Raw genomic sequence first — 26,321 nt, 5'->3', positions numbered from 1 at the left:
TCTATCCCTTTTTCTCTCTTCTTCTTCTTCTTCTGGTACCCCTATAATGTGGATATTTTTCCTTTTGGATTGGTCACACAGTTCTCTTAATATTGTCTCATTCCTGGAGATCCTTTTATCTCTCTCTGTGTCAGCTTGTATGCGTTCCTGTTCTCTGGTTTCTATTCCATCAATGGCCTCTTGCATTTTATCCATTCTGCTTATAAATGCTTCCACAGATTGTTTCACTTCTGTAATCTCCCTCCAAATGCCATACTTTAGCTCTTGTATATTTCTCTGCATCTACGTCAGCATGTTTATGATTTTTATTTTGAATTCTTTTTCAGAAAGACTGGTTAGGTCTATCTCCTCAGGGGTTGACTCTGTGATCTTTGTCTGCCTCAAATTTTGCCTTTTCATGGCGATAGAGATAGTTTGCTGAGCTGGCATGAGTAACGGCTGGGAAGACGTCCCTTCTTGTTGGTTTGTGGCCTTCCTCTCCTTGGAGAACAGCGACCTCTAGTGGCTTGTGCTAGGCAGCTGCACGCAGACAGGGCTTCTGATTCTTGCCCAGCTGCTAAAGAGTTTATCTTTGTTGTTGCTGTGGGCGTAGCCTGCCTCCGGCTGTTGCTCCATTATGGGCGATCCACATTGGTGGTGAAACGACCGGGAGGCTGTTTATCTCCATGAGGGGCCTTTGAGCTGCCCTGCTATCCAGGGTATTAGGGTTCCCGGAGTTCACTGGGATTCCCTGCTGCCTGGCTAAGTGTCCCGGGATGCTTCCGCCCAGCTGTGGGGTCTCTGTCCTTTTAAGACTTTCAAAAAGCACTCGCTTTTCTTTGTTCCCGGGTTGGCGGCTGCAGGGACCCATTCACAGGTCTTACTGTCCTGTTTCCCTAGTATCCTGCACCTCACACATGCACTGTGTCTGCACTCTGTTGCGGATGGCTGGGGTTGGGTGTTTAGCGGTCCTGGGCTCCCTCTCCCTCCCTGCTCCAATTCCTCTCATCCTACCAGGAGCTGGTTTGAGGGGCGCTCAGGTCCCGCTGGGTCAGCGCTTGTATCTTACCCCCTTTGTGAGGCACTGGGTTCTTGCAGCTGTGGATGTAGTCTGGCTATTGTCCTGTGTCTTCTGGTCTCTCTTTTAGGAGGAGTTGTCTTTGTTGTATTTTCGAAAATATATGTGATTTTGGGAGGAGATTTCCGCTGCTCTACTCATGCTGCAATCTTGGCTCCGCCCTCCTCCCTAGGTACTTTATTCTTTTTGATGCAATTGTGAATGGAATTGTTTTCCTGATTTCCCTTTTGGCTAGTTCATCATAATTATATAGGAATGCAACAGATTTCTGTGTATTAATTTTGTATCCTGCAACTTTGCTGAATTCAGATATTAGATCTAGTAGTTTTGGAGTTGATTCTTTAGGGTTTGTTATGTACAATATCATGTCATCTGCATACAGGGACAGTTTAATTTCCTCCTTACCAAGCTGGATGCCTTTTATTTCTTTGTGTTGTCTGATTGCCATGGCTAGGACCTCCAGTACTATGTGGAATAACAGTGGGGAGAGTGGACATCCCTGTCTTGTTCCTGATCTTAATGGAAAAGCTTTCAGCTTCTCCCTGTTAAGTATGAGGTTGGCTGTGGGTTTGTCGTATATGGCCTTTATTATGTTAAGGTATTTGCCCTCTCTACCTATTTTGTTGAGAGTTTTTATCATGAATGGATGTTGAATTTTGTCAAAGGCTTTTTCAGCATCTATGTAGATGATCTTGTGGTTTTTGTCCTTTTTTGTTGATGTGGTGGATGGTGTTGATGGATTTTCAAATGTCGTACCATCCTTGCATCCCTGGGATGAACCCCACTTGGTCATGATCTTTTTGATGTAGTTTTGAATTTGGTTTGCTAATATTTTGTTGAGTATTTTTGCATCTATGTTCATCAGGGATATTGGTCTGTAATTTTCTTTTTTTGATGTCTTTGCCTGGTTTTAGTATTAGAGTGATGTTGGCCTCATTGAATGAGTTTGAGAGTATTCCCTCCTCTTTTACTTTTTGTAAAACTTTATGGACAATGACTGTAATGGGGTATGTGGTGGGAACTTGATAGTAGGGGTTGTCTAGTTACCATAATGTTGTTCATATAATGTACATTAATGATAGAAAAATAATAATAATAATAATAAAACTAACAATTGAAAAATAAACCTTATCTTCTAAAGTTTCTGAGGGCATAAAACATATATAGAAAACTTTACCACTTAGTGAGAACATGGGAAGAGGAAAAAGGAATTAAAGAGCATATTAAACAGAAAACCCAAAATAAGAGTAGATGTAAGAAAACTTCTAATAAATTTTAATGGAGTATATTCACCCATTAAAAGATAGAGATTATTGTATTGACTGAAAAAATAAGTTTTGGTATATGCTGTATACAAACCAACAAAATTACTAGAAAATGGTCCAGAAAGTTTGAAAATAAAGTTATGGAAATAAATATACTCAGCAAGTACTAACCAAAGAATGCTGATATAGGGATGAAGAGGAATACTATATGGAAATTAAAGGATTCAAGGAGATAGAACAATTATAAACTTCTATATATATTACAACAGAGCTTCAAAATACTATATATAGCCAAAACTAACAGAATATTAAGGATAAAATGACAAAATCACAATAAAGATAGAATATTTTAACTCTCTTCAAGAACATTTAAACAAGTAATTAACAAGAATGCTCTTTCAAAGGACTGACATTATACTAGAGTGACTTACCATTCTGCTTTGCCAGGGACCAAAGGGTTCTTTGGGATAAGGTATTTTCAGTGCTACCCTGAGGACTTCCTCACACAGAGAAAGACAGAGTGCTGTTGTCTCCTCTCTCATAAAGACACTAGTCCTGTGGAATTAGAGCCTAACATTTATGACCTTGTTTAACTTAATTACATCCCCAATTGGCCTTTCCCAAATATAGTCAAATCAGGCTCTAGGTTTTCAAATTATAAATTTTGAGAGGGTCACAATTCAATCCATGACATACCATATGTAGCCTTTTCAAACTGGTTTATTTCACATTGCAATGTGCACTTTTCTCATCTTTTTTCATGGTTTAGTAGTTCATTTCTTTTTATTGATGAATAATATTCCATCATTTGGATATATAAGAGCTTGTTTTCCCATTCCCCGACTGAAGGATATCTTGGTTGCTTCCAATTTTTGGTGATTATGAATAAAGTTGCTACAAACATTCATGGGCAGGTTTTTGTGTGGACATATGTTTTCAACTCATTTAGTTAAAGAGTTAGGAGCTTGGTTACTGGATCTTATGGAGCATCTGTTTATTTTTGTAAGAAATTGCTGCACTGTCTCCCATTTCACATTCCCACCAGCATTGACTGAGACATCCTGTTGCTCCACATTTCCACCAGTATTTGGTATTTTCTGTGTTTTAGGTTTCAGCTATTTTAACAGGTGTGTAGTGACTATTTTAGTTTGTCATAGTTAATGACATATGATGTTGAGCATCTTTTGACATGCTTATTTTGCTATCTGTATATCCTTTGGTGAGGTGTCTGCCCAAATTGCTTGCACATATTTTAATTGGTTGTTTTCCTATTACTGAGTTTTAAGAGTTCTCTGTTTATTTTTGACACCTGTTCTTTACCAGATATGTGCTTTGCAAATATTTTCTCTCAGTCTGTGACATATATTTTCATTTTCTGAACAGTGTCCTTCACAGAGCAGAAGCGTTAAATTTTATAAAATACAACACAAATTTTTTTCTTTTCTTGATAATTCTTTTGGTGTTGTACCTAAAACTCATCACCAAGCCCAAGACTACCTAGGTTTGCTCTTATTCATCTTTAGAAGTTTTATAGTTTTGCATTTACATCTAAAATCCATTTTGAGTTCATTTTTGTAGAGGGTGTAAGATCAGTCTCTAGATTATTATTATTTTGCATGTGGATATCCAGTAGTTCCAGCACCGCTGGTTGAAAAGACTCCTTTCTCCACTGAATTGCCTGTGTTCCTTTGTTGAGTATATTTATATGGTTCTATTTCTGGGCTCTCTATTCTGCTCTGTTGAGCTGTCTATTATTTCACAAGTAGCTCACTGTCCTAGTGTAGTTTCATAGTAAGTTGTGGAGTCAGGTTGTTGTGTGGAGTCAGTGTTTTCTTTGAGTGAAATGAGAGAACAAAAAACACAGACAACACAGACAGACAGACAATGGCTGCAGCCCCAATGTGGCGCAGCACCTTTATTTTTATACTGCCTTTCTCGGACCTCAGCCAAGTGCTATACTCATCTTTCTCTTCTCAGGGGGGACAGGCCAGAGCACTTTGTCTATTTTCTTAAAGTCTACCCAGTAAGCAGGGGCGGTGTTTTTACACATCCTCAAGGTCTCCCTGTTTTCAGAGTGAGGCTTCCTGGCTTGTTTTCAAAGACAAGATATGCTTCAGTGGGCAGATAATGTCCAAGGACTGTACCAGTTGTTCTCAAGCTGGTGCTTCCCGTGCTGCATTCAGACACAGGGGAAGGTGCTTTCCCATTCTGCCTTCAGATATTTGAGAGGACAAAGGCCGTCCCCATCACAGGTAGTGTCAGTCCACGGATTTTATTCCTCTTTAGTGTTGTTGTGTTGGCTATTACGGGTCTTTTGCCTTCCCATATAAACTTTTGAATCAGTCTGTTGATATCCACAAAACAATTTCCTGGGATTTTACTGAGAATATGTGGAATCTATAAATTAAATTGGGAAGAACTGAAATCTTGACAATATTGAGTCTTCCTGCACATGATCAAGGAATACCTCTCTATTTATTTAGATATTATTTGATTTCTTTCACTAGGATTTTCTAGTTTTCTCATATAGATCATATACATATTTTGATAGCATTATATCTAAGTATGTCTTTAAAGTTTTTTGGTGTTAATATAAATGATGTTCTTTTAACTTCAAATTCCAATTGTTTATTGTTGGCATATAGGAAAAAAATAGACTTTTCATTCTTCACCTTGAATCCTGCAACCATGTAATTGCTTATTAGTTCCAGCAATTTTTTTATTTTTGGTGTTTCTTTGGTATTTTCTATATTGATATTTGTGCCATCTGTGAACAAAGACTGTTTTATTTCTTCCTTTCCAATGTGTATACTCTTTTCTTTTCTTGTCTTATTACATTAGCTAGGTCATCCAATATGATGCTGAATGGAAGAAAGAGGTAAGAAGAATCATCCTTGTCTTGTTCCTGATTTGGGGTGAAAAGCATCTAGTTTCTCAACATTAAGTATGATTTTAGCTATGGGTTTGTTGTAGATGCTCTTTATCAGGTTAAAGAGGTTCCTCCATATTTCTGGTTTCCTGGGAGTTTTTATCATGAATGCTGTTAAATTTGCTAGGCATCTCTTCAGTATTTATTGATATGACATGATGTTTTTTCTTTAACCTATTGATATGATATATTGCATTACTTGATTTTTTAATGTTGAACCAGCCTCAAATACCTGGAATAAATCCTATTTGGTAATGGTGAAATACACTGATATATGCAACTTTGAAATGTATTTAAAAAAAATAAAATGGATAGTGATGTATTTGAAAAATTTCATAATAGAATGTTGGATAGAATAATAAATCTGTATTTGCAAGGACTATAGAACTACAGACAAATTTTAAAATGAAAGTGATTTGACTTGTGGTGTTTTTGTTAGGGTGTATAATTATTTTCTCTCTTCAATTCAGAACATTCTGAATGTTGCTGGAAAGTTTTTTAAAACATCAGTTTTAAAACAAAATCCCCACTGAGTTTTTAAAAGCTCCTTATAACTTCCTAAAAACATGTTTCTGTTTTGAAAACCACTTTGGTTTTCAGCCTAAAGGTCAAAATTCCATCCAATATAATTGTTTTTCACTAACAACAGAAATACTCCTTCTCTGAACCCTGTTGTGCTTTTTCCCTTAATGACCTTTTTAAACGTCTAATTAAACACATAATTCAATTTTTTCTAATTTTCTAATATTAGCAGAGCATACTAGGCCTTACGGGCAGAAGTGAAGGAGTTAAACTTGTAGTAAAAAAATTGTCTGCCAGTTACTCACCACATGTCTATTTATCACCACTTGGATTTAGGAAATGACTTCTCTGATCTTGAAGTTTCATAAACAAAGTCAGAGTTCTGTGTTTGGGTTGATCTTTTAGTACAACTCTGAGAAACATTTTTTAAGAGAAAAGAGGACTAAATCACCCAAAAAAAGATGTTTTCATTGACAGTTTAAATTCAAACATTTAAATCCAGAAATATCAAAAAATAGCTTATTGTTGCCTATCTTTTCAGATGTTTTTGCAACCTTATTGAGAGAAAAGATTTGACATTTCAAGTGAGTAAGTTTAATTATCGACATTCAAGTTATATTTTAGAAACATAACAATAAAATAGATAACTTCCTTGTTTCGCAGTGTAGAAATCCCAGCATTTCAAATATCTTCTTATGAGCAATATCAGCAGAAAAGGGACAAGAGGAAAGCAGAGTTGACTTTATGGAAAAGTTGAACATAGATGCAAAACAACTTCAGGGCAAAGGTTTTTTAGGAAAGGGGGGTTTATAATGGTTCTCCAGAGAAATAGAACCAATAGGATGTGTGTGTGTGTATATATATATATATTTATGATTGTGGAGGCTTTCTTCAGGGTAGGCTGACAGGTTAGAGACCCAGGCAAGAGTTGCAGTTTGAATCCTGCTGACAAAATTCCCTCTTCTGCCCGAGATCAACCTTTCACTGACTGGATGAGGTCCACCCACGTTATGGAGAGTAATCTGCTTTACTCAAAGTGTACTCATTTAGTGTTAATCTCATTTTAAAAAATACATTTTAAAAAACACAGAAATATGTAGATTAATTTTTTACCAAATACCTGAGTACCATAGCCTAGTCAAGTTGACACATAAAATTAGCCATCACAAAAGAATTTTGAGGTGAAGAGAAAAAAGTCAGAAAATACTCATGTCAGATGATTTCTCTCTCTCAGAGAAAAAGGAGATATTTGTTGGAAAGGAGGACTGGAGATTGGTGGCAGCTAAACTCATATCTTGGGTATAAGGATGGGGTTTGAGTATGTAGAAAGTATAAGGAATAGCACTCAGAATACCCTTTGTATTTTAAGAAATGTTGAACCTAAGTCAGGTTTCTTCCTTTTCTTTCTTTCTTTCTAGCATAATATCTAAAAAAGGAGGGACTGTGGAATTATACCAACTGGAATTTGGATCCCAGAAACCAACTCACTAACCCACTATGTGACATTAGGAAAATTATTAGTAAACTCTCATAGTCTGTGTTGTAAAGAGTAAATAAAATTACCTGCATAAAAGTGGCCAGAACAGTGAGTGGTACTTAACTGGGGAATGATTTTGCCCCTTCAAGTATGTCCAGAGATGAGCCCTTGGTCTTGTTGTGAGAAAGAATTCAAGAATGGATGCAGAAAAGCTGTTGAGTATTAAGAGTTTATTTGGAAAATAAAGTTCAGAAAAAGACAAGAGTACATGCCCGAGGGTTGGGGCACCGGCATACACAGTGTGGGTTGTGCAGAGAACAATAGCGAGCCTTTTTTATATGAAGGAAGATGAATAGTCCCTAAGTGAGATTAGGTTTTAAAGGAAACAGATGGAATCTTCCTGAAATTCAGGCTTTCTCCACCTTCACATTGGGCAGAGGAATTTTTTTTGAGCACCCATCATTACACCAGGCCACAGCTCAGGACATTTACATACATTTTCACATTTATGCCTCATGACCACTCAGGTCATGGCAAGGTTTACCATGCCAACTTTTCAAGTGGGAAACAAGGACTCTGAGAAGTTGAGTGGTTTGCATCATTAGTAGGTGGCAGTGCTCATCTCCAGATCTTAGTCTTCCAACCCAAATACATCTCCACTGGGTGCACTGCTGTCACAGGCCCAAGGCAGATTCCGTGCCACATGCAGGAGGAGGAGGAGGAATCATTTTCAGCCTCCCTGATTGGATACATAATTGAAAGTGTGTATCATTTAACTCTGGAACATTTGACTCTGATAAAGATCTTTATTAAAGGCTTGCTGATGTCCTCTAGTTATTTATTATCGCTTCCCGCCACCTAGGGCGACAGCAGGATAACGATCACCGAAGGCCTGGTTCGTTAGGAATCTTTATTATGGGCGTCCGAGCATCCATCTAGCGAAAGGCAAAGCAAAAAACAACCACCACCCCCACTTCCTTCAGGGCAGCAGCTTATATAGCATATCCCAACCAATCAGCTGACTGATCACATGCCAGTCTTATTGGAAACATGTGAAAAGCATGCTATGAGCACGAGCACCGAAATGGGGACAAGCTAATCATGGAGACTTCCTTATGCTCTGAGCTGTAGGGCCAGGAAGGGTGGTGTCTGACCCGACCTGCAGGACTATCAACGGGGGTCGACAACCTGGAGGAGAGAATTGAAAAATAAAAAAAGAATGGGGCAAGGGACACAAAGAACGACCAGCAAGACAGGATGTCTGATCAAGCTGGCACAGTTTATTGTTTGCAGGCTCAATTTATACAGGTAGCAAGTAAGGGGTGGGTCAGGAGATAATTGGACCTTAGGTGGCACCAGCAGGGAGGTGTAGAAGGGTGATTGGGTCTTGGTTGGCGCCAGCGGGAACGGAGGACCCGGAAGAGAAGCGGCGAGTTCGCCATTTTGGGGGTGGGGGCCCTTGGGAGGGAGGTTTTAAGGGAGGGGCTTTCCCCTGGGGCAGAGGGTGTTTCTTGCTTAACAAAGGACAGAAAAGGCACATGCTGCAAGGTAGCCTAACCACTAGCTCTAACTTAGAAATGCATATGTTGCTAGGTAACCTAACCCCTAGCTCTAACCTAGGAGTTCACTAAATGCACTTCTTGGTAATAGAGGAAAACTTGTTTCTGACGCGTGGATGGGTTCATTGTTGCTGACTTTACAGGAAAGATTTTTAGCTGACTTTACAGGAAAGATTTTTACTCAAACGTTGCTGTTGTCTTAAGGCTTTTGTGACCGAGTCTGCCTAAAGGCCCACAGATTTGCTCCCAACAGGTGTCTAGGAAGCAGGCGCCATCTTTAGGGCGTTGTCCAGCTAGAGTGGGGCTCAGCCTCGGCCGTAGGCTGGGCCCCCACAATTTATCACTGTTTCCAGACCAAAAACTATGTAATAATAATGGACAAAACGCTATCATGGGCTTCCAAGTTTGGAGCATAAATAATTCTGCCCCATCAGCCTCAATTTAAGTTCCTATAAATCTAGCTTTACAAGAGTCTCCGTCCTCCAGCAACGTGCTGTGAGATCCCATCTGTGGGAGGGCCCCTGGGGGCCGGTGCTCCGTCCTGGCCGCACTCCTTGGCGTTCAGGCCTTCCTCGGGCTTTTTATTAGCACTTGTGACGGTTCTATGTTAAGCCTCAATGATTTCTGTGGAGAATCCAGTTTTTCCCGATGACCTCTCTACTTTCTCTAAACTACAGATGAAAGGGGCAGAGAATCTCTGAATTCTGGCCAATTTTTGGAAACATTTTTGTTTTTCCCAGTAACATTCATCACACATCCTAAATTTCAAGTAACGCACTTAGTGCTGGAGATGTAGAAGTTGTTCTGCCCTTGATGCTCTCACAGTCCAGTTTGGGGAGCAATCATGGAAACAATTCCCAAAGAGTGTAAGTGCCCAGGTCCAGTGCTGGCACCGAGGAGGGAGAGATCCACGCCGCCTGCCCGGGAGAGCAGGGCCACCGCAGAGAAGGGGCTCCAGCGCGGCTGCCATCAGGGGCTCAACTTGGATTTCTCTTGGGAATGCATCATTGCTTCTCCTCAGGTCTCACAGAAAGATGGAGAAAGGCAATGGTTCTGCAGCTCTGCGGAAAGCCAGCAACTGTTCCTCAAGCGAACTAATCTTAGGTGGCTTCTGTCAGAGCAAATTTCATGTGAGGACAAATATCTTTTTATTTTTTAATTTTTCTTATCATTAAACTTGCCTAATTGTCCCAGTTTGTCTTAACCAAGAAGCTGTGGGTTTTTAAACGTGCAGGTCTATACTGCCTAATGAGTAAAGGGTTTTGATGAAACCTTGAAATTAAAAGTTACCAGAAAAGATTCCAGCCACAGCCAAGCCACGCCCCCTCACAAGGCTGAGTCACCACTCAGACCTTGGCCGCAGGGCAGGGGGCATCTCCTCCCGTCCTTCCATTGCTAAAACTTTCCGAGTACATTTCCATGAACAATACAATTTATCCTTGGAAAAGAAGCTGGTGTATTTTGGTCTCAGTCACTTGGGAAATAAATTCTAGGAAAAAAGAAGAAGCTAAGTGGTCTTAACTATGGCCAGACCCGACAGGGGCCACAGCTTTTCCTGAGGCCACAATATCCCTAATGACCTGAAGTGTAACAAGAGATGTGTCCAGGTCTCTGGGTCCATTTCTAAAGAGGTGTATAAATGTCCCCATTAGGCAAGGGACCCCACACAAGAAGGCAGGTATCAATCCTATTGATGCATTAATGAAGACCTTGGGTTGTATTAAAAAATAATTTGATAAAATCTTTAGTCATGATTGTCACACTATTGGAAGATCAAGTCTAGGAGTACTGGAGAAAGAAAACTAGAAACTTCATTATTTTTGTGTGTGTCTTTAAACTGATAACATTTCCTACAATGCATGTTTACTAAAATGGTAGGAATCATATTGTTCAAAGTGTTCATTCTTACATAGAAAAATGGTTGAGGAGCACTGGAAAATTGTAGGATCAGAATGGGGAACTTGAGAGAAGGGGGCCTTTTGTGATGGGTATGGATTCTGAATTGCTCATACACAGTCACCGAAAACCTGAGGGACTGACTGCACTAGGCTCAGACAAGGAAGCCTAGCTGAGAGAGGAAGCCAGAACTCTGGAAACACAGAAACAGTGATGGCCAAGCATCAGGGTCAAGTGATGTGGAGGTACAAAGTAATTAATTAGTTAATTAGTTTTTAAAAGTCATTGATGATAAGACAACTCAAAAAGACCCAGACATAGAGTGCAGTAGGGCTGGGGTAGACTGGGGGGTGATGGCACCAAGGTGGTGGAGTAGGAGGCCCTGGCCTCTGTTCCCCACAAAGATCAGTAATTAGGCAGCTGTTCTTGAGCAAAGACACATCTGGAGGAGCTCTGGTTTCCCCTTTAACTTCAGTGACAGGTGGAAGAAAAAACTTGAAAATAACAAGGCAAGAAAGGAAGGACAACACTTCACTTTGCCTGCATCATCCCACCTCCCAAGTCGGCACTGCTCAGCACTGAGAGGGCACCTCCCATCTAGAAAGGATTATCTTTACAGGGAGAGGAAGAGTGTGGTGAGTGAGCCATTTCCCCAGCCTTCAGGGAGACACTGGACAAAGGTCCTGCTTTGGTTTCACCCCACCCCTTGGCCAGCAAGCCGAGATGTAGAGACCTAGAGAGACATACGGAAATATCTAGGAACAAGGAAATAAAGCAGTGGCTGCATACAGCATCCATACAGTGGGAGTAACTAGGGCTCCCAGTGACCTTCTCTATAGACAAACCAGTAGCTTTCCCTACAAAAGAAACCTCACACCCTCTGCAGACCACCTGCAGTGTTCACCAACGAGGTCAATGCTGTAGACCCCAGGGGCCTGAGCTGCTGAGCCACCATGCCCCAGCAGACCTGGAGCCCCCACACACCTCTGCACTTGACCCTCGGGGGATTTCTCAGCAGAGACCTTGCAGACCAGGAGAGAATGGGATGATATTCTAAGGCTGAAAGAAAGAAACTGCCAACCCAGAATCCTTTACTTAGCAAAGTTATCCTTCAGAAGTGAAGGGAAGATAAAGACTTCCCCATATGAACAAAATCTGAGAGATTTATTACCATTAGACCTGCCTTACAAGAAATACTGAAATGAAAGGATGCTAACTAGAAACATGAAAATATATGAAATGGAAACACAATATGCCAAAACCTATGGATGCAGCAAAAGCAGTGTTAAGAGGAAAGTTATAGAAATCAATGCTTGATTGATTTATCAAATAATCAATATCTCAAATAAACAACCTAACCTTACACCTCAAGGAACTATAAAAACAAGAAAAAACCAAGCCCAAAGTTAGTACAAGGATAAAAATAAAGATCAGAATAATAGAAATAAAAGAAATAGACAATAGAAAAAAATTAAAAAGGTCAGTGAAATGGAGTTGGTCTTTTTAAAAGATAAAACTGACAAACTTTAAGCTAGGCTAACCAAGGAGAAAAAAGAAGAGAAGACTCAAATAAAATTTAGAAATGAAAAGACATTACAACTGATATCATAGAAGTATAAAAGATAAGACACTACTATGAGTAGTTACTGATATACCAACAAATTGGACAAGTAGAAGAAACAGATAAATTCCTAGAAACATATGACCTACCAAGTCTGAATCATGAAGAAATAGAAAATCTGAACAGATTAATAACAAGTATGGAGATTGAACCAGTAATCAAAACTCTCCCAGTAAAGAAGAACCCAGGACTAGAAGGCTTCACAGGTGAAGTTTACCAAACATACAAAGCAGAATCAATGCCAGTTTTTCTCAAACTCTTAAAAAAAAATTGCAGAGAAAGGAAACACTCCTAAATTCATTTTACAAAGCTAGCCTTTCCCTGATACCAAAGTCAAATAAGGATATACAAGAAAAGAAAATATAGGTGACTAACCCTAATGAATATGGATGCAAAAATTTTCAACATAATTACTAGTAAACTGAATTTAATAGCACACTAAAAGTATCATACATTATGATCAAGTGGGATTTATTCCTGGAAAACAAGGATGGTTCAACATATGTGTATCAATACATGTGACATACCACATTAGTAGAATGAAAGACAAAAATCATGCAAGAGATACAGAAGATTTAGCAAAGTTCAACATTGTTTCATTATAACAACTATAAAAAACTTGGCTACAGAAGGAACACGCTACAATATAATAAAAGACATATGATAAGCCCACAGTTAATATGCTCAATGGTAAAAGGTTGCAAACCTCTAATATTAGGAACAAGACAAAGATGCCCACTCTCATCACCTCTGTTCATCATAGTACTCAAAGTTTGAGCCAGAGAATTAGGCAAGAAAAAGAAATAAAAGGCATCCAAATCAGAAAGAAAGAGATAAAATTGTCTGCTGATGACATGATATTGTATATAGAAAATTCCAAAGACTCTATCACAGAACTGTTGGAACTAATAAATAAATTCAGTAGTTTCAGAATCCAAAATCAGCATAACAAATCAGCTGTGTTTCTATACACTAAAAATGAATTGTCTGAAAACAAAATAAAGAAAATTATCCTATTTACGATAACATCAAGAACAATAAAATACTTAGGATAAACTTACCAATCCAGTGAAATATTTATACACTGAAACTACAAGACATTGAGAGAAGAAATTGAAGAAGACAAAAATAAATTGAAAGATACCCGTGTTTTTGGATCGAAAGAGTTAATATTGTTAAAATGTCCATACTATCCAAAACCATCCAGATTCACTGCATCCCCATGAAAATCCCAATGGCATTTTTCACAGAAATAGAAAATATGATCCAAAAATTCTTATGGGACCATAATTAAAAAACCCAAGTAGCCAAAGGAACCTTGAGACAAAGCTGGAGGCATCATAGTTCCTGATTTCAAATGATAGCACAAAGCTATCATTTGAATGGTGTGGTGCTGGAATAAAAACAGGCACATATTCCAATGGAACAGAACTGAGAGCCCAGAAATAAACCTGTACATATACAGTCCACCAATATTTGACAAGGGAGTCAAGAATACTCAGTGGGGATTGGATAGTCTCTTTAATCAGTGGTGCTGGGAAAACTGGATATTCACAGGCAATAGAACAAAATTGGACCCTTACCTTATACAACTCACAAAAATTAACACAAAACGGGTTAAGGACTTAAATTTAAGATCTGTAACTATGAAACTCCTAGAAAAAAGAAAACATAGAGAAAAAGCTGCTTGCCATTGGTCTTGGATTTAATGTATGACATGGTAAGTATGGTTAACAATATTGTAATTTTGAAAGGTGCTGAGAATAAAGCTTGAATGGTCTCAAGGTAACAACAATTTAAAAATGGTAATTATGTGAGGTAAGGGATGCATTCACTAACCTTATTGTGGTAAACATTATATACCTGTTAGAAATCATCACATTGTACACTTTAAACTTACACAATGTTATATGTCAATAACATCTCAGTTGATCTGCACGGGTTGGGGGGTGGGAGCTGGGAGAGCGGGGCAGTGCTTGGGGTAAAAGGCTCAGGAAGAGGACCCTGATAGTGTGAGAACACTTGAAGTCAGCTTTACGTGGTCCTGGTGTAGGGTGTGGAATGTGCTAAAGGCTCAAACCTGGGTCCACACTAAATCCTTCTGCATTTATGCAGTGTTACAATCCCCAAAATGTTTGAGACATACAGACTGTAGAACTCTTCCAGCTCAACCTTACTGATGAAGAAGGTGAGGCCCAGGGAACAGCTTCTTAGTGTTGGGGGAATTTCCCATTCTGAGGTTCTGGCTTTCTCTATGACTTCCCCACACTCCGTTTCATTGGCAAACTTTTTTAGTACAATACATAGTCAATACCCATTATGTACCAGATCCTATGGTGATTCAAAGATGCATATAAAGGCTATGATCTAATTAGTGAGAAAGAGAGTTTCAGAACTAATTATATAATAACAGATAAAAATGATCAATAGATTTTTTATGATTAAATACACATATGAAAATGCTAAGAGAAAAACACAGGAGACAAAATTGAACATATCATTGTTTTGTACATTGATATACAGTGTTAAAAATATCATTTAAAAAAAAGGTATCATTGTTAAGGAAAAAAAAAAACAGGACCTGAGAGATGCGGCAACCCAGTAAGGAGCCGAGTGCTGTGGGACGTGCGAGGACCTTGTGTTACGAACACCCGTGCACTTGTTTGAAGTCCCCTCCTTGAAGTCCAGGACAAAGGGTGTGTTTTCATTGCTGTGTCAGGGCATGCAGCCCCAGACCTGCCAGTAAGAGTGCACTACACGTTGAATAAATGAAGCTCCCTTCCTCACAAGGCAGCCACGCAAAAGGGGCACCTCTCCTACGGAGGAGAATAAAGGAGAGCGAGAAATTAGAATTCGGGTGGGAGTGAGGAAGGCGAAGATCCTATAGGACACTCCCGGGAGGCACAGCAAGCCACCAGCCCCGGGACCGAAGGAAACCGACGCCCCGTGGAGGCGGCACGGGGTGTTGCTCCCAGGGAGCCGGCGGTTCGGCTGTGGGGTCAGCGGGACGAGGGCAGCAGGCGGCCCTGGAGCTTGGCACTTGCACAAGGCTGCTTGGCCCTGTGGCAGGTGAGATCCCCGACAGAGAAGGGCTGTGGATGGGGTCGGGGACGCGCCCCCGGCTCTCCTAGGTGGCTGGGGTCTGAACGGCGTGCCGTCGAATGACACCCAAAAAAACTCTCGCGCACCCCATCCTGTCCCCCAGACACACTGCGATCTCTGCCTGAGACTGTTGAGGGGCGCCCGCTCTCGCAGGGACGGACACGCTCCGGGAGCCCACTCACAGTGCCCCCGGGCGCAGGGCTGCTGGGGCCAGGGCACACCCCTCCCGCGCCCCCGCCCCGCCCCGCCCCTCCGCCCCTCCGCCCCGCTCCCGCTCGCGCCGCTCGGCCCCTCGGCCGCAGTCCGAGCCGCGAGCTCTGGGCCGCTGGGCAGTGCGGCGGCGGCCGCTCGGGCTCTTGGACTCCAGCTGGGCAGCGCCCCGGGACCGAGTGAGCTGTGCAGGTAAGGATGGAGCCCCGGGACGGGCAAGACACTAGGGCCTGGACGCTCCCCCGAGTGAGGCGGGACCCACGAGGACAGCCTCTTGGAAGGCTCTGAGATAGACTTTACTCCTTTAGTCCTTAAAGAAACGAACTACCCCTTCAAACAGGCCACCGTGTGCCGGCCTCTGCAGTTGAATATTAACAGTAAAAATGTTTGCATTGGAATACCAAAGGCATTCTTTCTACTTCAGCAGTGCCAGGGGGGACTCTTTTTATTTTTATGATTATTAACAGATGTCATTGAAAAAGGTGTAAAATGCATTCCTGGAAAGTCTACTTTTGTTGAAAGCCTCTTTGGCAGGGTTACTAGGAAAGCTAGGATCCCCTCCTTTCTTCTTCCCAGTACCCCTTCTCTCACCAACTTGGCTGCACAGGGCAGCAAAAGGAGCGGTGTAAACATTTTTAAAATGAAAAGGGGAAATGAAATAGAAAAGTTTTAGACTTACTTTAAGATACTCTAGCAAAAAAAGGGGATAGATGAAACAAGATTGGCAAAATATTGATCACTGTTGATGGGCACATGGGGGTTATACATTTTTTCCCCTATGTTTTTATACTTTTCTCTCTACTTTTGTGTAGTTGGGAAATTTTCAATAATAAAAAGTTTCGAAGCTGTAGAAACACTTCCGCTAGATTCATCTTTTTACACTGTCGTTGATTTGAAAATAAGCTGCATGTCCTAAGTGTTCTTCCCTTTTATTAATCCTTCTCACTTCTAAAGTTAACCCTTTTTTTATCCCAAGTGCATTGGTCTGTACAGAGGACTCTGAACGTCATATTTTGCTGTTTGGAGAATTATGCGTAGAATCTGGTTTATAATGTAGAACAGAGAACGTTAAAACTCCAGCCAAATAAGACGTCTAGGCTTGAAAGTAGTGGTCAAGCATCACAGGGAATTTTATTTTTATTAGGAAATGTTAGAGGAGCTCCTTTAGTGTGAGAAGAGCCTGAATGTGGATACTTGCCTCACTCTTCTGCCAGACAAATTGGAAACCTGTTTGCTTTTAAGAATCTTTTTCATGCTTTTAAATGTGAGAATGTTTAGCCTAGTGCTTGGCACATAGTATGTGCTCATTATACGTTAAAATAAACAATTGCTAAGTTGACTTAATTTTCCCCGAGGAAATCTTTCTCAGCCCAGTGCTCAAATACCCAAGGCAAGCATATTGTGTTTTAACAGTAGGATCAAAATCAAAATTTTGGAGGCTCACCTAAACACTCAGTTAACTTTGCAGATGAGAAATATGAGGTGCAGGGTTAGGGAACAGCCCAAGTCAGATCAGTGGCACAAAAGTGTTATAACTTTGTTTAACTGAAGTTGTTTCAAAAGCTTCAAATAGGTTAAACTGATGTGATTAGCTAAAAACATTCTGATCATAAAATACTTTAAAGGCTGAAGAGTGGCAAACCTAATACATATACAGATATTCTTTGCTTTCAAAGGCCAACTTGCAAGATAAAAAATAAGTCAGGAGCCGTATGCTCTGCACTTCCTAAGACTGTGTGAAAGAGCCAGCGGACAGTCCCCTTGGGGCTTGCTTAGTGCCATTCACCCCAGAGTTGGTTTACATACAGGATATCCATTGTGAAAATGGAAATATACCTGTCCTGGAAAAATAGCTAAAAACAAAGGGGGGATTCATTTTTTACTGTGACGAGAAACAGAAGTGGGTTACTGTAAAATAATCAACTGTGTGGCTTTACCATCTTCCTTTCCCTTAAGCACTGCCAAAAGTTTTAAAGCAGACATTACTTTGTCTCCATTCCTGAAACTAAACTTGAAAATAGTGCTGAGGTATGCTATTTTGAATAGGAATTGGCACATTGTCAATGAACTTTCTTGCCATTTATTTTCAACATGGAATCAGTGGAGACTTTATCCTTTGGTAATAGATAATGAAATATTTCATACACATGTGAAACATTTGGCAGGTTTAGGATTTTCTTTGTGCTGAAATGAATTGCAGCACATTTGGGGGACTCTTTAGCAGTGCTGTAGGTCATAGTGGAAGTGTGTTGGCACTAAAATGGTTTTTGGAAAACTACCTGCCAGAAAATTGTCTGGCTGTAGACAGCATTATCAACTGTCAGTTCATCAGGATGGGCTCTGTGGCCTGTGGGTGGGTTTTCTAAATGTGACAAATTCCATATGTGACAGCCATTTAATATATTATTAGCCAGTTAGGCTTCTCTACTGTTGATCTTACATGCTTTGAAAATAAATTGTATTTCATAGCTCAGTGAATGTAAACAATTTAAATGCAGAAACCTAGATTTGCAGTCCCCTGGCTAGCTTTGCCATCTAGTGGTAGCAATGTGGATAGCAGGCAATTTCCTGCCTCCATCGGGCTAGGAATTGAAGCTCTTGAAGATCAATGAGTTAATTACTTGTGTTTTCTCATTTGTGGTTTAATCTAGGACTTTACAGCTGAAAGACACCTTAGAAATTTTCAGGGCCAACACAAGACAGGAGCACCATCACAGAGATTCTTAAATAAGGAAAGAGGCTTGAAAGTGATGCATAGGGTAGTAAGCACTCGGTATGCATTTGTTGAATAAACAAATACATTTATCTGCCGTGTTTAAGCTCTCTCATTTCTCTCCAGCAATACTGCTCCACGCCACTGTGAAGTTTTATCATGATCTTCTATTTTTAGTCCTGAAATTGTGTGTCTATATAATTTTCCTTCAATGAAACTTTCATTTATGTTTAGTCTCTGAATCAAACATTCTTTTATGCTTTATAGTACTCCCTGTTATTTTCTTTCATTGTAAATATCCAGGGAAGAAATTTGGAAAACTAGATTCTTACCTTTCTAATATTTTTTGTTTCATATTGCTGTTGTAACAAATTATGGGACTTAAAAAAATTACTGACTTAAAACAGCACATTATCTTACAGTTCTGGAGTCCAGACGCCTGAAGTGAGTCAAACGAAAAAAGTAACAGTATGTAGCTCTTGTAACTATTATCTCTGGTCATTTTTATTAATATAGCTCAGGTACCAATATGAAATAATATCTGCTCCACAAGGAACAGTTCATCTTCAGGTCCTGATATTCTTGCTTCCTCATTTGTCTCCATCACCCAGCCCGTACCAGCCATGTGTGCACTGACTCATGGTGGAGCGTGATGGCTGCAGCCGTGCTTCCATTAACCAGGACGGGAATCTGAAGCCCCAAATCCAAGCCATCTGGAAAGTGACAGTGAAGGTTACAATTATAGTGGAAAACAGGAAAAAGGAGGAGGAGGAAGGAGACAAGGGGCATTAAAGCTTTCAAAGTATCATAGCTGCCCCACCAACGGGGACGGCCTCTCTCCATCAGTGAGTCAGTACTTTGCGGATGACAGGCCTGAGCAGATGTACCCACTAAACCATGGCCTACTGTTATCGGGTGGGCTGTCATTTACATTACAAACTTAGATTTTCCAAAAGAAAGTGCCCTTAAACGTTTGTCCAATTTAAAATTACAGTCCGAATTTGACAGTCTACCTAAATCCATGTCCTCTTATTACTGTGATTCTGAGGTTGAATTACAAGGCTCTGCCCTTGCCACGCCCCGGGGTAGCTGTGGGCATGACTTTTGTCTGTCGTGCACGGCAGCCAAGCTCCCTCACAGGGCACTGGACAGAGCTGGCAGACCGATGCCCTTGCCTGATCTGTGGCATCAGATGTTGGAGGCATTACATACAAGCCTACTGAATTTGAATCTTTTCAAACATATTACTAAATCTTTTTTATGAAAGAAAGTTCTGTTTTTTTCTTTACTAAATGGCCTAACCATTCGATATTAACAGGTGCTAATACAGTAAAAGCAAAGTTCAGAGTAAATTTATTTTGTACACAAGGATGAAACAGAGGTCACTTGAAACCCGATTAAGGAATCATCTCTGGAAAGAATGCCTTGTAGGGTATGACCCCAGGGCCTTGGCTGCTGCAGTAGTTCTCAGACTGTACTGGGAATCAGATAGCCTGGAACGCTGGTTAAAACGTTCAGCTGGAGATGTGGCCCCTGCCTTCAGTTTGGGATGGTAGGTCTGGGTTGGGCCCCAACAATTAGAATTTTTTAACAAGTTCCCAGGAGACACTGATGCTGTTGATCTGAGATGAGCGTTTGGGCATCCCTCAATATGACAGAGTTAATCTTGCCATACATAAGCACAGAATTTTATTAACAAACTAATAACATTCTTTCGGGTTGTTCAGGTTTCACTCTGAGTTTTACATTACTTGGTAAAGTGTAAGGGAACTTCCATATTTGCAATTCATATCCTAATTCAATGATTTTTACAGTAAAAGATCACCTTGTCAATTACTATTTAATATTTGCATTCTAATCCCTAACTAGCTAAAAGTGACAAAACTACATTAAATAGTACTGGAGAAAAAAAAACCTAATTGGGAAAACAATATCACAGTACCATGATTTAGACATCCTCTGTTTTCCTAGGAATGCTTTTCATACATTTATTACACCACAGATCATTAGTAACAAGTGTTAAAATGCGTAAAGTGATCCTATGTGGTTCTCAGTGTGGAAATCTGGCTGACTTTCAGTCTTTGATGTAGTCATATATTGAGTACACACTATTGTCCATAAAGGGCTAAAAGAAAAAAAATCAATTAAAAAAATTTTGTTTCCATCACCAAAAAACCCCCTTGATTGAAATTTTGCTAAGAATCAGGTAGATAAAAGAAATACATATATATCTAGATATAGTAGATAAAAGAAAATACACATATATATTATGTATCATATATATTATATATATAATCTCTTTTGGTCTGTTGATAACCTAAGAGGCAGCAAATAACTCTGATTTTAGTAACTTTTTTATTTTAGGCAGACATAATTTTTCATCTTGAGAATTACTCACCTAAACATACAATTTCAAAGTTTCAGTAGAGATACTAAGATGTTATCGTTTTGCACTCCAACCCAACTGAACAAAATCAATAAAGTACTCGTGAAAAAACTGCATAGAAAATAACAAAAGATACCAAGTGGCTCAATAAAATCATTACCAATATAATTATTGCTTTGTATAAAGTGAAATTTTTCATGGTGATGATTAGAAAATATTGTGATCTGAGTGTGTATTTTTCTGAACTAGTTCCTTATTTTTTGACAATGTCCATCATTTTCTACAGAAGAATGCTCCAAAGTAAAACAAACTACAAATTATTTAGCAAACAAAGCAGTCTATTATTAACCAAGAGCACCATCACTCAGCATTTAAATGTGAGCAGTTGAAAAAACGGAAACTGCAAAGCTTCTATGTAATTTTTCTGATGCCAAATCATGGTAAAGTTATTCTAAACTTGCTTAATATGTTCAAATGCATGATGATGTTTTGGTGGTATATCATGTCTAAACAATAAAGAGGTTAATGTGGTATACATTTTTATTAGAAGAATGTTATTAGTTTGTTAAAAAAATTCTGTGCTTGTGTGTGGCAGTGAACTCTGTTGTGTCACTGAGATGCCCATATTCACCTCTGCATCAGAGGCAGGGCTTGCTTTGTATGCCAGTACAGGGAGTCTTACAGGTGTGCCCTGGGTTGTGGACCATTGCTGACATTCCTCATTAGCTTTGTCTTCAATGCAAGAAAAGCTAATCATTAAAAATTGGGCGTAAAGGTATTTCAGAACTAATCTAACCTTAAGTTGTCTCTGCTCTCTATAAAATGCGTATGATTTGCCAAGCCTTGATACGTTAACTAATAGTTAAAAATGGCTTGGAGCATAGCCCACAAGTAATTGTGACACAGAGGTTCAAAATGCTGCTGTGAAGAGTGCCGCCATTCCTCCCCTGGCCCCCCACTACAAGGCAACAACGGACAAACATCAGTTCTACGAAGTCTAGACTAACAAGAGGCAAGAAGAGTACACAATAGAAGTATTTTATTTATTGAGTAGGGACAACTTTAAAAATATTTAACACAAAAGCACTGTTCTCACATGATAAAAGCCATGACGAAAGGGACTTTATTTAATCGTGATCATGTTCCCCCAAGTGGCAAATCAAAACCATATATAATCTTAAATTCTTAGAGCTAATTTTAATATACAGTCAAATCTCACTGTGAAGTATTTCTGTATGTTGTTTTGTTTAGATGATAGTTTCAAGCACAAGGTTGTTTTAACAAAAATCTATGGTACCTTTTTTTTTAAACATAAACATACCTGTTTTAATATTTAACATAAAATGGGCTGTGTTGTATATTTTCTTTTTATGATAAGGAATTCTGCTTATAAAAAAGCAGATCAATAGCAGATCAACTCATTTATTTCTAAAATTTCTAGTGCTTTTAGAATACTGTCTGGTGATTTCACCTCCACCATCAGTGAGCTTGGTCAGCAAACCACGGTTCAGGGAAATTCACTGTATCCCAATGAACATTTTTTGAGCTGTGTGCTAGCATTTATGCTCTAAAGATGATCCCAGATGTTAAGAAGCTGAATGCCAGGAAAGCGCAGGTCATCTGCTGCTGTCTTTAGTTCTGAAATGCCTGGAAGTAAGGTTGTAGGAGACCTCGGAAGGAAATGTGTGACCCCAGAGGACCTCAGTTGGCCCCCCATCCTCCTCTTCCACTCATTGGGGCATCTGGGGAGATAGAGGATGCTGATGACAGGTGGGTGGGGAAGGTGGGTTAGGGCTGGTGGAAGGAAGGTTGGGTGAAAAATAATTTTCAGATTTGGCAAGTCTGTATGAGCCTACTTAGCAGGGTGTTAATCTAATCTCAGTAAAATCTAAGTACAGTGAAAATAAGGGCTCCTAGTCGTGCTGGATACATCTGGGACCCAAGGCCTAAGTGAAATGGATACGAAACAGATTTAAAAAGAAAACATTGTAACACTTCTCTCTGTTTTCCTATGTTTAAGGGCAAAATAGAAGAACAAAATGGAAAACATGCTATTTTGGTTGATATTTTTCACCCTTGGGTGGACCCTCACTGATGGATCGGAAATGGAACAGGACTTTTCGTGGCACTTGAGCAAAATACCCCGGCTTGTCAGTGAAAGGACCTTCCATCTCACCAGCCCCACCTTTGAGGCAGAGGCTAAGATGGTGCTAAATGGAGCGTGTGGCATTGAATGCGAGAGAGAACTTCCAGCTCCCAGCCTCGCTGACCTGGAAGACTCTCTTTCCTACGAGACTGTCTTCGAGAACGGCACCCGCACCTTGACTAGAGTGAAAGTTGAAGGTCTGGTCCCTGAGCCAACTCAAAATGCCACGGCGCAAGGAGCGCCTGCTCGGAGGAGGAGGAGGCAGGTATACGGCACAGACAGCAGGTTCAGCATCTCGGACAGAAGGTTCCTGACCAGCTTCCCCTTCAGCACGGCCGTGAAGCTGTCCACGGGCTGCAGCGGCATCCTCGTCTCCCCCAGGCACGTCCTCACGGCCGCTCACTGCGTGCATGACGGCAGGGGCTACCTCCGGGGCAGCAGGAGGCTGCGGGTGGGGCTGCTCAAGGGGAGGAGCAAAGGCGCGGGCAGGCGGCGCGGGGCCTCCGGGAGGGGCCGGCGGGGCGCGCGCGGCCGCGGCGGGGGCGAGGGCGCCGGAGGGGAGCCGGGGGCGAGCGCGGAGGCCGCGCGAGCAGGACGGGGGCCGGTCCGGGGCCGGGGGGTCGCCGAGGGGATGCCCTCGTTCCAGTGGACCCGGGTCCGCCGCGCCCACCTGCCCAGGGGCTGGACCGCGGGCGGCGCTATGGCCGCTGCCCTGGACTATGACTACGCCCTCCTGGAGCTGAAGCGCGCCCACAGGAGGAGATTCATGGACCTCGGGGTGAGTCCGGCCCTCGGGAAGCTGCCCGGGGGCCGGATCCATTTCTCGGGCTTCGATCGGGACCGGGCGGACCAGCTGGTGTACCGGTTCTGCAGCGTATCCGACGAGTCCAGCGACCTCCTGTACCAGCACTGCGACGCCGAGCCGGGCTCCACCGGCTCCGGGGTCTACCTCCGCCTCCGCGAGCCCGGCGGCGACAACTGGCAGCGCAAGATCATCGCCGTCTACTCGGGCCACCAGAGGGTGGACGTGCGCGGCGCGCGCAGGGACTACAACGTGGCGGTGCGCATCACGCCGCTCAAGTTCGCGCAGCTCTGCCGCTGGGCCCGCGGGCCCGACGCCAGCTGCTCCCGTGGCTGACCGCGCCGGCCCGGGGCCGAGGCCACAGCCCTGCGTAGGTTATGCCCGGGCTGGCACCACATCCGTAGCATTTCGACCTTCTTACACATTTACTTTTTCAAAATGAGGAGCTTTTCATACGTTTAAAAACCGTTGGGGTGCAGATGGGAAACTAGATGGGCACTTCAATGCCAATTATATAGTCTTTACATGGTGATAAGTTTCGTTTGTGGGAAATTTTTTATTTCTTTTTGTCTTCTTAAAATTGGACATTCCTTAAAACTTCAGACTGGTACTATAAATAATACCTAATTTCTTAATGACTTATTCTCAGGGTCCTACTCTAAGAAGAATCAAATAGGCTGCCAGTTGCATTTTAATGTGAAACTGCGTATATGGAGGTAGGCAAGAACACTACAGAGAGAGAAGTCTACGACCCAGTTTGTACTACTCAGACCCATTCACCCAATGCCCTCTGTTTATATTGTGTTTTCTCTTGGATCTGAGAAGCTAGTTTTTGGGTTTTTTTTTAAGAATTAAAAGGAACAGCAAGCTTTGTAAACAAAACTATCAGTGATTTTGCTGCTTTAATCATTTTAAAATGGGAGAAACACTTTTCTCGTGAAATAAATTTAGTTTAAAAATGAGGAGACAGAAACATTTTAAGACCTCGTCCTAATGTTCAAAACATGGACTTATCATGTATGCATAGAGAAGACAATTCAAAAGTTGTAAATGACGGTGTACCTAAAGCCACATCATTTTTGCTATCCATTATGTATGACGTGGTATAGTTTTAGGAAAAGGAATTCTAGTCTTTTTCAACAGAGAGCTATTTTACCCCTTGACAAAGTTCAATTTCTTAATAGGGACATGGGCATATTATTTTGTATTCTCTTATTAGTATAAATGAATATAATTTACAAATGTATTTTTTAAAAGAAAGTTCTGATTATTTTCATTAGAGGGGAAGGCTGTGCATTCACCTTGGCCATCGTGGCAGCCTAAGCAGAGTCCACTGGCTACCCTGGCGCAAAACACAGAGTAGATACTCAGTACATATTTTTTGAATGAACAGATATTTGCTGAATAGGGTTAGTTAAGGCCATTATGTTTAAAGGGTTTTAGTGATTTGTAATTGAATGCACCATAAAATTCAGCAAATGCCGGCCTAAGGTCTGCTCTTCCTGGCAGTTTCTGGGGCACACATTCTCTTCTCTTAGGGACACATTAGAGTCACTGATTCTGCTGGCGTTCAAATTTATTTTACTTGTTATTATTATTTTTAAGCATGGGGAGTTATACACTTGACAAGTATGCAAAGGAATATTTGATTAAGTTATAATAAAGGATAATTTTGTAAAATCCAAAATAGCTGAAATTCAACAGAAGTATACATTCTTTTATAGTGTGACTGTCAAAAATCAATCAATAAAATGAAAAAAATCAACTATAACTTACTGTATCTGCAGATAGGTTTTATATCAAATATTATCTGTGTTGTTTAATTTTAAAAATGATTCTGTTTAATTCTAAATACATTTCACTGAGTAGTATTTTATCATTGGTGCTGGTAGAAGAGGGCTATTGACTCAAAAGTTTTGATCGAATCTTTTTTTGGGAAATATGTATATGACCACTGCAGCTGCGAGTGTTTCAGTGTTAATTTTGCACACTTACTGTACTGCAAGCATACACATATAATCTTAGATTCTTAGAAGATGATTCCTGGGATTTGAGTAAGTTCAGAGTAATTTAGGGTGTTGGGGTCAATAGTTTGGAGCTTAAAGTTAAATTATGAATATAAATGATTTCCTTAAAATCATTGTACTTTTCAAAAATATAAAATTTAGTTCATTTTATTTGATGAGGTTTATTTGACTCTCATTTTCTTCTCTCTCCCAAATGAATCATGAATCTTATATTTTGGATGACTAAAATGTGCTGAATTACTCAGAAAGTTTTACTTTATAAATTTTTTTGTTATGTTTATCAGATTTGAAATAAAAAATTATTCACTTAGATAAACATACTCACATACATGATTTCTACAGTGTGCAGAAGCCTACTGACTTACTACTTAAAATTTATCAGTGGTTAAATACAAATAACTAAAAGACAATTGACATTTAAAAGGTTTCTTTACTCAAATAATCTATTTCATTTTATTTATGTTTTTTCTTGCTCAAATGAGTAAATGTATAGGCATAAGAGACACTTCTTATTCCCTTTTTGATGTGCTTCTTAATTCTTTTATTGAAGTACCAGTGATACACAATCTTATTTTGGTTTCACATGTACACAATGGCTCAATAGTTATC

The 26,321-nt window shown here is 40.5% G+C and overlaps 1 protein-coding gene and 1 long non-coding RNA gene across 5 annotated transcripts; one reads left to right on the top strand and one right to left on the bottom strand.

Annotated features, from left to right (window-relative positions):
• The first annotated feature begins 4,434 nt into the window (after window positions 1-4,434).
• PRSS35 (serine protease 35) lies at window positions 4,435-25,456 on the top strand. Of its 4 annotated transcripts, XR_005057728.2 has the most exons (4): window positions 4,435-4,574; window positions 5,164-5,200; window positions 6,315-6,357; window positions 7,192-8,029. XR_005057728.2 is itself a non-coding variant. In XM_037004954.2 (2 exons), the coding sequence occupies exon 2, from the start codon at window positions 22,777-22,779 to the stop codon at window positions 24,019-24,021; it is 1,245 nt and encodes a 414-aa protein (XP_036860849.1). In that variant the 5' UTR covers window positions 4,442-4,574; window positions 22,758-22,776; the 3' UTR covers window positions 24,022-25,456. The 4 variants fall into 4 exon arrangements, 3 of the variants coding, with proteins under 3 accessions (XP_036860849.1, XP_036860848.1, XP_036860847.1); XM_037004954.2 differs by lacking the exons at window positions 5,164-5,200; window positions 6,315-6,357; window positions 7,192-8,029 and adding an exon at window positions 22,758-25,456 and having other exon boundaries at window positions 4,442-4,574; XM_037004953.2 differs by lacking the exons at window positions 4,435-4,574; window positions 5,164-5,200; window positions 6,315-6,357; window positions 7,192-8,029 and adding exons at window positions 15,186-15,395; window positions 22,758-25,456.
• LOC118969918 (uncharacterized) lies at window positions 21,762-23,884 on the bottom strand. The gene is made up of 3 exons (XR_005057730.2): window positions 23,746-23,884; window positions 23,058-23,285; window positions 21,762-22,479 (listed from the first exon to the last, which is right to left on the bottom strand). It is a non-coding gene; the product is annotated as an uncharacterized lncRNA (long non-coding RNA).
• Window positions 25,457-26,321: the final 865 nt, after the last annotated feature.

This window comes from Manis javanica, chromosome 13 (genome assembly GCF_040802235.1).
Source record: "Manis javanica isolate MJ-LG chromosome 13, MJ_LKY, whole genome shotgun sequence".
Taxonomy (NCBI): Eukaryota; Metazoa; Chordata; class Mammalia; order Pholidota; family Manidae; genus Manis; species Manis javanica.
This window is presented reverse-complemented; position numbering and strand designations above follow the sequence as displayed.

What these genes read in the sequence shown, in the direction of transcription:
- PRSS35 (XM_037004954.2), top strand. Translation starts at nt 22,777, where the DNA reads ATGGAAAACATGCTATTTTGGTTGATATTTTTCACCCTTGGGTGGACC.